At 40.5% G+C, this 16,561-nt stretch overlaps 2 protein-coding genes across 2 annotated transcripts in view; both read right to left on the bottom strand.

Moving 5' to 3' along the window:
- The window catches only part of LOC137258492 (RNA-binding protein 39-like), a 378,418-nt gene that overhangs the window by 46,862 nt on the left and 314,995 nt on the right, over nt 1-16,561 (bottom strand). The window lies entirely within an intron of this gene.
- LOC137259012 (uncharacterized) lies at nt 5,890-14,582 on the bottom strand. The gene is made up of 5 exons (XM_067796714.1): nt 14,558-14,582; nt 13,696-13,923; nt 13,029-13,166; nt 12,198-12,421; nt 5,890-7,962 (listed from the first exon to the last, which is right to left on the bottom strand). Exons 1-5 carry the CDS (start codon nt 14,580-14,582, stop codon nt 7,612-7,614), a joined length of 966 nt encoding a protein of 321 aa, XP_067652815.1. The 3' UTR covers nt 5,890-7,611.

The raw sequence follows: 16,561 nt of genomic DNA, 5'->3' as shown, positions 1-16,561 counted from the left end.
GTATATATTCTTTTTAGGTCGTTTTTGATACAATAATATTTCCTCAGGAACAATAAAGTTTTATCTTATCTTACTTTGCCTTATATCATCTCATGTAATTCTATGTAAATGTTCGTCATGGCTGAAACATTGACGATGTGACGTTAAATATTAACTCTCTCACTATGTAAAATCATCGTCCGCCGATCACTTATGGTATTTGAGACCTAGTCACACACACACAAGGGACATCACAACACACATCACTCGAAATATATTGTTTGTACTTACAATAAAGGCGATGAAACCCTTTCCATAGAGTGACTGTGATTCAGACTCATGTCGTGAGCATGACAGTGTGTTTAATAGTCACCGTCAGATAGTGATGATATTCTTTGTTTCCTGAAGGCAAGAGTATCCTACGACCTGCTGTCAACTATTAAAGAGAAATCGAAAGGCTCGCGAGTTGTTCACCTGAAAAACACACAATCAACATACTTGGCAATAGGAAAATTCATTTGACATTTATTCAGGTTTGACACACTTTCAAATCTTCCCCTCGATAGCACACATTTATTCTGGTTTGACACTCTTTCAAATCTTCCTCTCCTTAGCACACATTTATTCTGGTTTGACACTCTTTCAAATCTTCCTCTCGACCAAAAGCCGGATAGCACACATTTATTCATATGAAACTGCATTGAAACATACGCCATGTATATTTCATTTTATCTCGACGTCCACAGGAAAACCGGTCACGTGCATTTATTCTGTTTATCAGCGAGGTGGCGATTCCGAGAAAAAAAGGTGTGGGAAAAGCCATCCACAACAAACTATCACAATTTCAGCACCGATCATGAACGATGCGTTGACTTCCACCAGAGAGAGGTGGAACATCTCTTTGGAGAATTTAGCGACACAAATACTGTAACTTCTAGGCCACAAATGCCACTCCTGTATGAGTGTACTACAAACAATCTCCACAATCTCTACAACAAGTTGATATTGTCCATGTGTGGACCAATGCAAGTGTTGTCTACGAGGCTAGTGTATTCTATACAGGTTATTCTGATCCAACCACGATACCCAAATTGATAAAAGTTTCATGTTAACGGAGTTACATTTACGTACGTCGTTCTGTTTTATTAAAGACTTCTTTACAAAATATAATGTTTGACAGTGAATGGCGGTATGGATTTCGAACGTTTGATTGGACAGTTTCAGTGGTGGAATGTCTGTATTTTGATCGTAATCTGGCAAATACATGCATAAAATCGGCGTTCCAGCTTTGCTCGATCCGTGCAAACCCTTTATCTGTACAGCCATGTCAGAAAGGAATGTCGATAGTTATTTGATATCCTTATAAGTGATAAATACCAAATTCTTTTTTGTTTCGTTAAAGGATTCACAGCAAAAGCATACAATTAGACATAACATCTACTTGATTATCTAAATTTAATATCAGTGCGCATTAGGAAACAGTATCCAAACGTGTATGAATTATGGGACAATTATGAAGAACCCTTTATTAAGTGCTTGCCAAGTAGGCATCTTCCAGGGAGAGGAAGTCCCCGATTCTAACATAGACACAGATGGCACTATACCACTAAGGTTAGTTGTGATAATATGATAATGATCAAGTCATATTTTGAACTCCCAGTAAGTAATAAGACACTTACTTGACCTTAGTTTCAATATTTGCAGCAAGTACGAGTTGCAGATTCCTGCTTGTTGAGAGCAGTGATACTGTTACGCTTTGACTTTCAGTTTAGGAACTTTAGTTCTTGAAATCCATGACGTAGTGGCTTCTTCCGGGTGCTTAATAACTTGAGGTGATGATGGTGGTGGTGGTTGCAAAGTGGAAACAGACCAGTGACCACGTTCCACTACCTTAAACCTTCCATGGGTCACATTGCTAACGGACATCGTGCATAATCCAAGACAAGAATCCGATCTCTGAACAAAGCCAAGGTGCAATGAGTGTATCTGTACTGTAAGTTCATCAAATCACACGTGTGCCTCATTCCTTTCGTGGCATACTCGCAAAGGGTCATCCTGGAAACACATCTGTCATCAATGTATCGGTCAAACTAGATTACATTATCACAATAACAACTTCAAATATTGTCAGTTTAATCAGTAGGTGCAGTTATCTATGAAAGCTAAGATAGATATGTTCTATAGGCGACAGTCACAAATCATACGGTGACTCTAATAAACTCACGTCTATTCACTCAGGCCTTCAGTCTGTCACTCAGGCCTTCAGTCTGTCACCCAGGCCTTCAGTCTGTCACTCAGGCCTTCAGTCTGTCACTCAGGCCTTCAGTCTGTCATACTGACCCTGAAGCAAATATACCCAATACAGCCAATCCAAGTCTGGAATGTGTGGTAAGTCTAGATTACCAAGAATTGTGAAAATCAAGACAGTCTCTGGTTCCCTTTTGTTGCACATTACATTTGTATTTTGATTTTAAAAAACCCTCTATCACTGTAATTTATGTTCATTTTCAGAGACTAGTTGTTAGTCTACCAGGTCTTGTTAGTTTATCAGGTCTTGTTAGTCTATCAGGGCTTGTTAGTCAATCATGTCGTGTGTTGCTGTTAAGAGAACAGTATTTTCTGTGATAAGTGAAGCAAAAATCATCTATAATACCAATCTACCCACGTATGTGACTTAAAACAAACAAACAAACCAACCAACCAACCAACAAACAAAACCAACAACAAACAAGCAAACAAAACCCCAAAAAGCAAAAAAAAAAAGACAAAACAAAAACAAATAAAACAAAAAACAGAAAACAACAACAACAAAAAAAAGACAGCAAAGAACCAAAAACCAACAACATGTCCTGTTTACTGACGCTCATATGTCTGACTGTCTGTCTGCTAATGACAATATGCAATGCACAGTTTCAATCGCTGGCCACATTCAGTTAACATCTATAGGACATATAAGCCATAAACAAAGAGATGGCTGAGCATATCGGCAAATGAACCAGTGGCCAATGAAAAAGGTCTGTTACACTTGACTGCACACCCACCGGCTCTGACTGTACCGTAGCTGCTTCGTTTCGAGGGAGATAAACCAAAATACAAAATATTGCATTTTTGATTTGCGATTGTACGCTTATAATTTAGTTTATTTGTTTTCTTTCATAATCAGCAGCGCGTTTTATATACCATGAATAAGTGATAATTGTGTTTTAATTATGTTAGACTTTTTGGATGCATGGGACCTTTAAAGATGATAGATATATTTCAGTGTATACAGATTTCGTAACGGAGACCTTAAGTGACGAAGAGATGACCAATCGTTACATTTACGGATATATAATCAAAAGTGCAATATTTTGTCCGTTGCCATACCTGTAGGAGGCATGTTCCAGTTGCTGAGCCGCAACAGATGGTGCTGGTATTTATACACTGATATGTCGATTAAGGTAGTCCCATAATGTTCTATCGGAGTTCATGGTCTCTGATCTGTTTTGCTGCTGCTGTTACCACCGCCATCACCGTACTACTACTACTACTACTGCTGCTTCTACTACTACTACTACTACTACTACTACCACTACTACTACTACTACTACTACTACGAGGAGAAACACAACAAACCGTGTATTATGTACTATTCATTGCGTACAATACTTCGTGGTGAGTAGTGTAAAATTTAAGCTCCAGACATCACAAATGCATGATTCTTAAAAGTTCTAGTAGCTAACTACTAGGTCAGTTTCTTCAGACGCTTGAATATATATCCCTGACAAGATGCCCAGTGGCCATGTTGAACGACTTCACGGCTGATCACACTGATTTTTCATCCCCTCACATGACCTATACGTGGGTTGCTAGGCTACCTAATGGATCACCCAATCAATAAACAGTATCCAGAAATGATTATTTGTTTCCGTGACAACTGAAATAGCTGAACGTCATGTGATGCTGTAACTGATAAGATGCATCATATGATCCTTTAATATATGTCTAATAAATAAATAAATAAATAAATAAATAAATAAATAAATAAATAAATAAATAAATAAATAAATAAATAAATAAATAAATAAATAAATAAATAAATAAATTTGGTCATCAACTGATAAGCTGTATCATGTTATGTACCGTGATCACAAGTGATGTATCCATAAACCAACTATATATTGCCTATGATTTGGCCGGTAACTACTGATATGTCAGGTGCCGAAAATTATCGTGACTGTCATAAATGGTAAAAATATTTTTACACTGTGATTAAGACTATATTTAGAACATGATTCATAATTTTCTCAGAATGTTAGTTATAACGGTTTTGAACTGGTTGAGAAGACACCTATTAAAAGGCCATCATTTCTACACGTTTTCATTCACCCATTTGACTGCTGGAGAAATGCAAGTTACTCCTAGTTCCAGAAAATCGTACTGAAATAAGTAAGAGTACACTACTTACCATAATAATCCGTACAGTACAATACCGAAATAGGTAAGATACATAAATTCTATCACATCCAAATAACGTGTTCCTTGCAGTCCACTTTGTTACCATGGGTTACACCTTGTTAAGATTTCAAATTATACTTTGTCCCTGTCTCTGCACTCCTCCCTCGTGATAAATACCGAACTGTGTCAATATGTTGATGATAGTTTGTAAAACACCTTTTTTATTTTTAGAACATAAATTTTGCCAAAAGCTTACAGAGCTGGTCTGATGTTTTGATTATGTTCAAAGTGTCATTGAGCATTTTATATTTATTAGCTTTTGAGCAATTCATCGATCCGCTTTTGAGCCAAACGGGGTGTAAAGGCAATGGCCCTTTAAACGTAATCTTTCTCGTAATAAAATACACTTTTTAAAGTTTATCATAAAAGAGGGAGTTAACACATTTCTGTAGTATGACAAAAGCCATAACATACTACAAATGTCAAATTTTAGTCTAGTTGCCATAAGCTGTTTGTTTGAACCATTCTAATCAATTATCCTTTTCGATGATTTTTTGTTGATGTGTGACATTACATGAAGCATGACAAATTATGTTAAACGACATATTTTATGACATATTATATGATTTGTTGTACAACAATAAAAATGGACGAAAATCCACGAGGTCATATTAATCTTTATGTCAGTGACTACAGCATTTGTGAAAATAAAACAATGGGACCCCAGGAGGTCATCCCACTTTAGTGCCATTGGTGTAATAGATATAACACACAACACAGGTCAAACAAATACCCTGAATTAAACAGAAGTTTCTAAGACATGAAAATATTTGAAACATATACAGTTTACAAATGTTTCTCCTCCTATGGAAATATTCACGTTTCCAATCCCATTAAACTTAGAAAGAACTGGGAAATTACAACGAAGGGGTATGTATTGGTAATTTCTATGGTGTCTAAGTTATAAAACATCCAAGGACATGTCTGCAAATCCGCTCATAGCTTACATGAGAAATGTGCTTGTGCAGGTTCATGTGAAATAACACAGATATATCGGGTAACGTATGCAAATGCGGCCATAACATGTATTTGTACCGTATTTGCGTTTACTAAATGGTGTAGTATTCTGCTTTTGGTCCAGTGGAAGATTCCAGAGAGCGTCAAACGAGTCGTGCTCAGAAGATATCCGATCAAGGCTTCAACATCCAATAAAGCTTTCTAAACATTTTATGGTAGATACGTGACAGATCTTTCCAAATTTGACCAAATTAATGTCCGATACACATATCGTTCATTCGCTATGTGTTTTTCAGGTGGGCAGTTCCCTAGGCTTTGGTTTTATTATCAACAGGGACCACCAGGACGGGAGATACGCTTACCTTTCAGGAAAGTATATCATCACTATCTGAAAGTACTATTAAACACGCTGCCATGCTAATGACACGAGTCTGAATCACAGTCGACTCTGTGGAATGGGTTTTACCGCCTTTATTGTACTTAGAAGCAATATATTTCGAGGGGTGTACATTGTGATGCCCTTTGTACGTGAGTCAGAGTCCACAGACCGATGTCCTCAGTACAAGGACCTCAAGTTGGTATCGTTCATGGTTAAAGCGTTCGCTCTTCACACTGAAGACCACGTTCGATCACCAACATGGGCACAGTGTGTGCAGCCCATTTCTGATGTTGCCCAACGTGGCACTGCTGGAATAGTGCTAAAAGCGGCGTAAAACTATACTCACTCACGCTGTAGCTTTTCATATTGGAACGTAAAGACGACAAAAAACCAAAAAAAAACAACCAAAAAACAAAAAAAACCCAAAAACAACATAAAAAAAACCAAAAAAGAAACAACAAAACAAACAAACAAACAAACAAACAAACAAAAAAGCAACTCAAAACAAGACTCCTGGGTTTTACAATGTATTGTGTATGATACATAAAATCATAAAATAACATCAAATAAAATATACATACATAACAAAATACAGCAAATCATTCCCCCAAATTCACGTATATTCTTTGAAGGAAGGTCTGCACACAGGGTGCATTTGTGCAGAGACAATTCCACTATCATACGATTGCCATTCAACGCCATATTAACATTCATATCAACCGCACAACTCCTTGCTTATACAATCATCACCACACGTGTGTACACATCACAACCACACCAACATAGGGCAAACTGGCGTGTCATTTGAAATACATCATTAAGAATATACAGTGAAGGAAACAGTCTCAGCTTAGTGCACACATACTGTGAAAAACACGGAATAAAATGTTTAACTGAACATGGACAAGAATGATCTTTGGGAATTTCGAAATCAGAATACTTCCCGGGGAGTTGAGAATGCAGTTAGTGCGCACGCTGATCAACTGACGCTGATAATATGGTCACTCCTCTGAGAATTATCCTGACATGGTCACCTGATGTAAACATGGCAAGATGGCGTCTGTGATAACTTTTTAGAGACTGACTAAAAGTTTGGTCTTACGCCGCTTTTAGCAATATTCTAAAATTATCAAACACCAAAAGTGGGCTTCACACATGCGTGGGTGTGTGAACGTAATCGTATGTGTGCGTGCGCGTGTGTACGTTGTACGGCAATCTGAGACTTACCGCGTGAGTGTCACTGTATGTACCATTAAAGATTTTCCCTTCTCCACTTCTGGTTTTTACACGTGGCTGAAATTTCATGTGAGTAATGGCACGTATGGCTGTGGGTGATATTGAGCATTGAACTGTGAAAGCCGTTTCTTTGAGATACGTTATATTGAAACAAAGTGTAACAGTGGGGCGAGTTGAGTATCGTGCAGTGAAGTAAAGTTTTTGTACTTGAAAGGTCGCTCTCCAAAAGACATTTGATGAAATAAAAGCAGCTTGTGGGATAAAGCCCCATCGTGTGAAGTAGTTAAACATTGGTATAGCCAGTTTAAATGTGTTCGGAAGTCTGTGGAAATTGCTCCAATTTCTCTTTGACTTCATTCAGCCATTGATAAAGACACGTTCCGTCAAGATCGCCGTTTACTGTTTGTCAGTTAGACCATGATGATAGGTGCATAAATTGATGGGAGAAGTGTGTAACTCTTGGTGGTTGCTATGTAGAAAAGGACCAACAGTGCCAAGTTTCGCTTCACTATGTCCATTGCAAGCCTTTCCCTGCTTACAGCGAGAGTTGAGGGTTACATGTTCTATGGACCGTATGTTCCAGTCTGAGATGTTGACACTCTTGTTGAAGAGGGCATCACAGGGGCAGGAGGGGGTGTCGTGACGCTGCCCGCTGGTAGGGTGTAATCAGCTGGGGCAGGGGCCGTTTCTGTGTAAGTCGGAGGTTCGGAGAAAGTGGAGGTTACGAAGGATGACTGCTGGCCTTGACCTCTTTCCATATCCCAATATTGTGTGGTGTTATCGGTCTTTGTGGGATACGACTGGTCAACATGCTGCACCTGGTGTTGGTTCCCAGAGGTGCTGGAGGCGTGAGTGAATGCCCAGCCCTGTTGGGGTGGGCCGAGACTCCAACTTTGCACAGGCTGGCTCTGGACCTGTGAATACAAAACGTCCTAGTTATCACATCACACACAGCAACTGGAGTCAAGAAGGGGTGGGTGTTGTACATAGTATTGTCCTTGCGTTTCATTAAATGACACCACGAAACAGACATAAACACAAAAAACGTCTGCAACATACACCGCGTGTACACTTAAACTCCGGCCACTACACACTGTTTAAATATACTCAACAACATAAGTTCTTGTGACGCTACTAAAATGGTGTAAAATGCATAAGAAAACAAAGCTAATAGAAACACATTTTACTTCATAAAACATATATACATTTGTCCTGCTAATGGCAGCCTTAATGTCGAATTAGAGACAATTTCAAAGGGTAAAACACCAATCTGAAAGCTCAACCCCACTCCAATACCGGCTATAACCACCAGAAAAGTGGGGGGTGACACTTGACACAGGCGACACACCATCAGTTGTGTATGGCACGGTTGCGGAATGTTGTCCCAGATCTCAGGTAGACGTTTTACCAGCTATTGCAGCCCTACAGGTGGAGCGTCACAAGCGTCTTTCCTTTTCTTCCCAAACGTGCCCAATAGGCCAGATGTCCGGTGACTTAGCTGGCCAGGGAAGTACATCTATACACCTGGAAATTAATCAAGCAACACCCCAATTTTTTCTATTGGAGCAACTTTGAAGTGTTCTGACAATCAAAATATGCCGGGTTGATATAGTTTGACACTTTTTTATTCAACAGACGATCTCTGACAAACAACTTAAAGGGAAAAAGTATCAAGACTTTGCTTTATTGCAACGAAATCCAAATTCTTAAAACTGTCTTAAATTCATGAAAAAATGGACACAATTTACTATTCATCCACAGACGTTGTTGTCAGGTGTATTAACACAAATGTCACATGGAAAGAAAGAACAGTCATCTGAGAGTCTGCACACCGACTTTCATCAATATCTAGTGTGTCCTCCCTGCGCACGCACCACCGATTCCAGACGCCTCCTCATTCCTTGGATGAGTCTCCGGATCTGATTCTGGGGGATCCTGTTCCACTCCTCATGCAGGGCAGCCGTCAATTCGTTGAGATTATGGACTGGTGGGTCTCTCTGCCTCACACGACGGCCAATAAAGTCCCACAAATGTTCAATGGGGTTGAGGTCAGGGCTCATGGCAGGCCATGGAATTCTGTCAATTGCATTTTGCCGCAAAAAATCATTTACAGCATGCGCCCTGTGAGGTCTAGCATTGTCGTCCATAAATATGGGTCTCGTTGCCAGAGGATGGTTCTCAAAATGAGGTACCACAGCCCTGTCAAGAACCTCCTGTTGGTAACGAACACCGTTAAGGTTGCCACGGATGGTAATGATATCCAACTTGCAGTTCATGGAAATGCACCCCCATACCATAACGGAACCTCCCCCAAAGGCCACAGTCTCCTGGATGTTCCGTGGAGCCATTGCTGTGTTCCTCTGCCTCCAGACCCGAGTACGACCGTCCACCATGTGCAGCAAGAACCGGCTCTCATCTGAGAAATGGACCTTCCTCCAAGAGGCAATGTTCCAGTGCAAACGGTCATTACACCAGGCCAGTCGGGCTGCCTTATGGGCTGGAGACAGTCTGGGTCGCTTGATTGGCCTCCTTGCCCGGTATCCTGCAGCTTTCAGACGATTCCGAACAGTCCTGTTCGAGATGGGTCTCCCTGGAAGCCACTCCTGTCTCAACCGAGAGCTCGAGTCGAAGGACCTGCGCCGTACAAGTCTCAGTAAAGCTCTGTCCTCCCGGACTGTGGTCTTCCTGGGTCTTCCTGGTCTAGGCAGGTCTTTAACTTCATTAGTGGCCCGGTATTTTTTCAAAAGTTTTGAAATTATGGAATGATGTCGTCCGATTTGAGTCCCGATTTGTCTTAGAGACATACCAGCATTCCTCATGCCGATTATTTGCCAACGAGTGGCCTCTGATAATTTCCTACGTGCCATGACATTGAAATGAATGAAAAACCGAATGCAATCGACAACCTGCGCTTGTAAACACCCCAGGGAAAAAGTGCATTTTTCGAAAGTTGAGGTTAAAGCAATGCACATGCGCTGTGCAAGCTTCACGCGCGTCATATCAACCCATGAAAAGCTCATGCTGTATGTCAATACATCAAAATTGAATAATCAATCATCAAAATTACTTCGTTAAACTTTGTTAAGTTTTTATGTGTCTTTGAATTTGGTGTTGCTTAATTAATTTCCATATGTATACATTGTTCTGATCCAGGAAACGTTGAACAATACGGGCAGTGTGCGGTCTGGCGTTGTCCTGCTGCAGTGTCACCCCTAGTCCATGTTGCTGTATGAACGGTAAAACGACTGGCTGGAGAACCTCATCCCAATGTCACTGTCCTGTCAGATTACCAGCCACGATGAAAAGGTCTGCCTTGTGTGTAGCCGTAATTTTCCCGACCATCACGCTGCCGCCTCCAAACCGATCAATTTCCATGACACAATTGTCAGCATGACGTTTGCCACGTAGACGGTAAACGTTTGACTCATCCGGGAAGAGGACAGGATTCCATTGACGTTAAGTCCATCTCACATGCTGTCTTGCCCACTGTAGACGTCGCTGGCGATGTTGTAACGTCACAATCGCACGTCTTGATGGATGTCTTGCGATGATTCCAAAACGCCGTAAACGTCGACGTTTGTGGTGATATCCGCCTCAGTCCAGATGGTATCTGTCGTGACTGGTTCTGGCTGGAAGCGGTTCCGGAGGTGTGTCTGTCGAATCCAGCTGCCTTGACATAGGTTCGTTACAGGGGGTTGACCACTACGAGGACGGTCTCTGGCGTGATTTGTCTGTTTGTGTCGGTGCCACACGTTCCATTTTGTCTTTCTCCTTCTGGAGCACTTGACTGAAGCATTCCAATAACTCGCCAACGTCTTCTTTTGGGCTTGGCGTAACAATTGTTTAATTCTGCTGAGAAAATTTATGCGTTTTCCACGTTGCACCCCTTCAAAGTGTCTTTGTCAAGAATGAAACATTCTCTGCTCTACCCAGGTTTAAATATCCATACTCTAACACATTCTTCACAATATTTCTCGTGCAAAGTCATTTTGTCACGATTTGCACACATTACATTGACATGTGAATTTGGATACTCTGTCACAGTGTCCAAACATTTGTTTAGAACAGTTTTATGCCAAAGCAAGTATTCATTAAAAATATCCGTGTCTCAAGAACGTTTGTTGCCGGTCACTAGAAGGGATGTACATCAACATTGTTCTGAGCCAGAAAACATTGAACAATACGGGCAGTGTGCCAGTATACACCATGTATATATTTAAACGCATTCCAGTATACACCGTGTATATATTTAAACGCATCCCAGTACACACCATGTATATATTTAAACGCATCCCAGTACACATCGTGTATATATTTAAACGCATCCCAGTACACACCGTGTATATATTTAAACGCATCCCAGTATACACCGTGTATATATTTAAACGCATCCCAGTATACACCGTGTATATATTTAAACGCATCCCAGTACACACCGTGTATATATTTAAACGCATCCCAGTATACACCGTGTATATATTTAAACGCATCCCAGTACACACCGTGTATATATTTAAACGCATCCCAGTACACACCGTGTATATATTTAAACGCATCCCAGTACACACCGTGTATATATTTAAACTCATCCCAGTGTACACCGTGTATATATTTAAACGCATGCAACTACACACTGAGTATATATTTAAACATTTGCCAGATTATACCGTGTATACAGTTAAACGTTTGCCAGTATACGCCGTGTATACATTTAAACGCTTGACAGTATACACTGTGTATAAATTTAAACGATTGCTAGTATACGCCGTGTATACATTTAAACGCTTGACAGTATACACTGTGTATATATTAAAACGATTGCTAGTATACATCGTGCATATATTAAAACGCATGTCATTAGATACTTGTTTCCACATCTCAGCATGTCGTTTTACTAACGTTGTCTATGTACCGTTTCCTGTTGTCGACATTCGGAAACCTCTTTTGACAAGTTCTCTCCTAGCTGGGGTATTTCTCACAAACACAGGCTGCAAACTGTGTCACTAGCATAAGTCAATATGTTGCCACTTCGATTTTAAATAAAATCAATCATGTACTGTAACGTATTAATGAAGCATTTGCCGGAACGTGTATTGTGTAGGGAGATTAGGAACTGTGCACATATTGTGAGAATGAGTGATTTACGCACCCTTTTACGACCGGAGTATTTCTTGAGAAAAATTATGAAGAAGATTAATGCGCCGATTCCGAAAACACCCATGACGGACAGACCGATTGCCAAGCCCAGCCACCACCGACATCCTTCCTCTTCATCATGGTTGTTGCCGCAGTTGTCCCGTGAGTTGCATTTCAGTTCGTCGGGGACACAGCGACTATTGTCGCAGTTAAAATGTCTATCGCCACAAGAACCACCTGCAATGTAAGTGACTGATTGAGTGAGTGAGTGAATATGTGAATCAGATTACTCACGAATCTGGAGCTCGAGTCCAAGGGTTAAGGTAGTAGAATGTGTTTTACTCTCCTCATCGCTAAATGAGTCACTTCAACGCGTTAGAAGACTGGACGTAGCACTCAGCAATATTCCAGCTATATGGTGGTTGTCTATATATAATAGAGACTTGACCAGACAATCCTGTGATCACCACCAGACGCATCGATCTTAGGCAACAGGAATATGATGACATGCGTCAATCAGTCAGCGAGACTGGCCACTCGACATAGTTCGTCACCTCTCACGAAAACAAAACCAGTTCTATCCCGAATCTTCATGGGTCTAAGCGTTAGAAAGTGGGATATATGTTAAGTATAAAACAAGATTCGTTCCATGTAAATTCTAACATTCACCGTTAGGAAAGATTGTTGGTAATCCAAAGAATTAATGGCAGACAGGAACAAGAGTTTATCAGCTACCGCTAATGTTCAGTATTCTCTAGCATGCTTGGGAACCATAACCATTTATTTCAAGAAGAATTTCTTCACAGCGCATGTGTGATTCAGTGAATGTTCCATTGGTACGTACTCTTGGTCTTGAACATTGACACCAGGACGGACGCCTCTCCAGCATGTCCCACTGCATCACTGACGAATAACAAGAAACCTGTCCTGCTGGGAGTTGTATATACTGTATGTGGCTGAGTACACACAAATACATTGATCGCTGAAAGACAGATGAATAAGCATGTCATGTCTTCTCCTTATATCACACAATGTACTCTGAGAGTTGATTCTTGAAGAAATTAGAAGAAACGGCACACATCTACAGATATCTACAGTTTGTCGTCATGCTAAGTGAAACAGACACGAACATATATCTGTATTAATTATACGGGTGTCACAGTCAAAGTAAACTACTGCTCAAATTTGTAAGTTTTCGGTAAAACCAAGTCACTAAGTCTACAGATTTTTTTGTCATTGAGTTCACCTTACAGAATAATAATCTGAACGATTATTTTCAATATAACTTAACGACCACGTCAATCCGCGTGTGTGCGTGTGTACGTGTCTGTGTGGGTGCATGTGCGAGTGTGTAGTTTTTAATAAACGTGTCACCATTTTCATCATCATTAAAATCATTGTCATCAAGAATAGTAATGAAGGGGTTCAGAGGTAGAGAACTCCCGAACCACTAATCTAAGCTTGCTGACATAACCACTAATCCTTGTGTGGTGAGGATGGGTTTCACTCACCGTCTGGAGCGGTGATGGAGTCACCGTAAACACCCAGGAAGTCATCACATGTATCCATCTCAGTCGACAGGAATTTGAACATCAGTCTGTAGCCTGCTTTAGCTCGGAACTTGATGAAACACGTACTGTTAGCAGAGTAAACGTTGGACCTGGATAGTTTCACAAGTCGTTCCGAGATACCGAATAGGGCGAAGTCTATTGTCCAATAGCACTGCTCGTCCATGTAACCTGAAATATGCCATTCAGGTAGGTGTAGCTGCCAAACTAACTATAATACATACATCAATATTATGAACAAGTAAAACATATACAAAAGTTCTTCTTGCAGACTTAAGGAAGACTGTGGTATATACATCACAACAATACATTTCGTGACATGAAATCTGATACACCACGTGGTAAGGTGAGACGGGTGTCCATAGGAGACTCAGCTGCTCAGTGCCAGCACCAACACACTGATTCGCTGAATGCCAGCACCAACACATTGATTCGCTGAATGCCAGCACCAACACATTGATTCCACCATACGTTTATGGCAAAGGTGTGTGAGGCGAGTTGGAATCAAGTGGTATCATACACGCCCAGGTAACATGGTAATAAGCAGGTGGTAAATGATAATTATTAGTGTTTCCTGACGACTAACGTCATTGAATTTAGCTGAGACAGTCGTGAAACAGACACCATACGTGTGTTCCGACTGCCCACGCGTGAGTTAAATAGTCGGATCATTTGAAAAATGTAAATATACTCTTAAAACGTAAGGGAACTGTACTTTCAATGTACGACTGTCGAAATTGGGAGATATATGGGATTGAAAATATATATGGGATCAGAAAAAAATGGTCTACAGTGGTTTATCGACCTGCCAGAAAAACGCCAAGATTCATAATGACACCCCATGCACGTTTAGGAGGCTGCCATGTTGTGCACGTGCTTCCCATGCAATGTGTTTGCGTGTGGCGATGCTGCATACACGAGAAATGATGCTGCATCCACGAGATGAATGTCATTGTAACGTTCCTCAATGGGTTTTCTTTTACCAGATTTCAAAGTTCAGGTTCCCCTACTTTTTCGAAGAGTATATAATTTAAAAGTAGCGTCCAGGTATGAGGCTCGTGCGACATGTTCATATCGTGTACACGACAACGTCTTACATGGTAATAGGCATGTTCATAGTTAAAATAAGGATAATAAATTAACTATTGTTTTTGCATATACATTTATAGACTTTGCTTGCTACTACACTTGTACATGAAACTATAACCATGTAACTTTAAAATGAACAAAGGTTCGTTTGAAATCGACCGATTTAGAAGGGTGGGGGTTAGAAGTATTTCAGCAATGTACGGGGGCGGGGGGTTAGAAGTATTTCAGCAATGTACGGGGGCGGGGGGTTAGAAGTATTTCAGCAATGTACGGGGGCGGGGGGTTAGAAGTATTTCAACAATGTAGCGTTGACACCAGGAAAGGGCTTATAACATGTTGGAAATCCAGCTGATCTCTAACTACACCACCGTGTAACAAATAGTGTGTGAGTGTAGTAATGAGTGAGTTGGCTTCTAGCGGTGCTCTGAGCTATGCTACAGGTACATAGGTACATCACAACGTGTCGGTTTAGTGGGGGAGGAAAACCCGAAGTGAGGAAGGTTTCAGAGGCACAGGTGTGGGTTTGTGGGTTTTAGTTGGGGGTGGGGGGGGGGGGGGGGGCGTGTTGCCTTCCCAGGTGAAGTAGATGGACGTCACGTATTTACTGATGCCGATGATGGAATCGATACTGTACTTAGACATCCGCACTGAAGAGCACACATGTTTAACAGCCAAGGCAGACAACAACCAGTCCGCTTAGACCACCAAAAAATATCCACTGCCACTTGGTCTAGATTGAAAAGTTGAATTCCTATCTACCATACTGTGAAGTTTATTTCTTGCACTCTTTTGTAGAATTCAGACAGTAGACATTTAACAAAGTCAACACTTTCGAAAAGGCACAAAGGGTGTTCATGGACAAGCGTGCGTTTGGCTTAACAGAGGTACAAGTTTTTAGATATCATGATGTGCAAACGGAAGCTATAAACCTACATATCAAGCTGAGCTATAAACTGTTTTGATCAACTGAACATATAAACCGCTAATATCAATCTAAGCGATAAACCTTTCATACTATTCTAAGCTATTCACCTTTCATATCAATCTAAGTTACAACCCTTAATATAAATCTAAGGCCTAAACATTTTATATCTGTCTCAGCGACAAATCTTTATTTCAGTCTAAGTTATAACCTACCACATGAATCTAGGTCTACACTCCTTTCAGCTTAAATCGATATAGCTTAGATTCATATGAAAGGTTTATAGCTTAGATTCATATGAAAGGTTTAGTGTCTCTATATTTTGTGTTATTCCATGTTCTCCCGCTATATGCATGTTAAAGCCTAAGAACCTTAAAGCAATGTATTGTACGGCGTGCACGGATTACATACAGACTATATGCTGACTATTTATTGTGTGTTCAACTCGTGTCTAATTCGCCCAGGGATAATCCAATGTAAAATACGTATTCCATTGTTTGAGAGTTATGAAGAAAACGATTCATGATATCAGGTACAGACATGCTGTCAGATACACGTGATTACAGTCAGAGCTGAAATTAATTATCGCCTTCACTTATTTAGTTCATATGGCTGTAAACGAAGCATTACCTCATTTTACCAGGGAACCTATATAGAGAGGGAGTCGCTGAGCCTCGTCACGTGACCAGTGTAGACAATATGGCGGCAACTTAGTATTTAAGATTGAGCTCGGTTTATTTTCAACAACTGATTACATTCTTACTATAATTCATTTATTCATTGTAAAATTCCGACTGA

This window comes from Haliotis asinina, chromosome 12, assembly GCF_037392515.1.
Source record: "Haliotis asinina isolate JCU_RB_2024 chromosome 12, JCU_Hal_asi_v2, whole genome shotgun sequence".
Taxonomy (NCBI): Eukaryota; Metazoa; Mollusca; class Gastropoda; order Lepetellida; family Haliotidae; genus Haliotis; species Haliotis asinina.
This window is presented reverse-complemented; position numbering and strand designations above follow the sequence as displayed.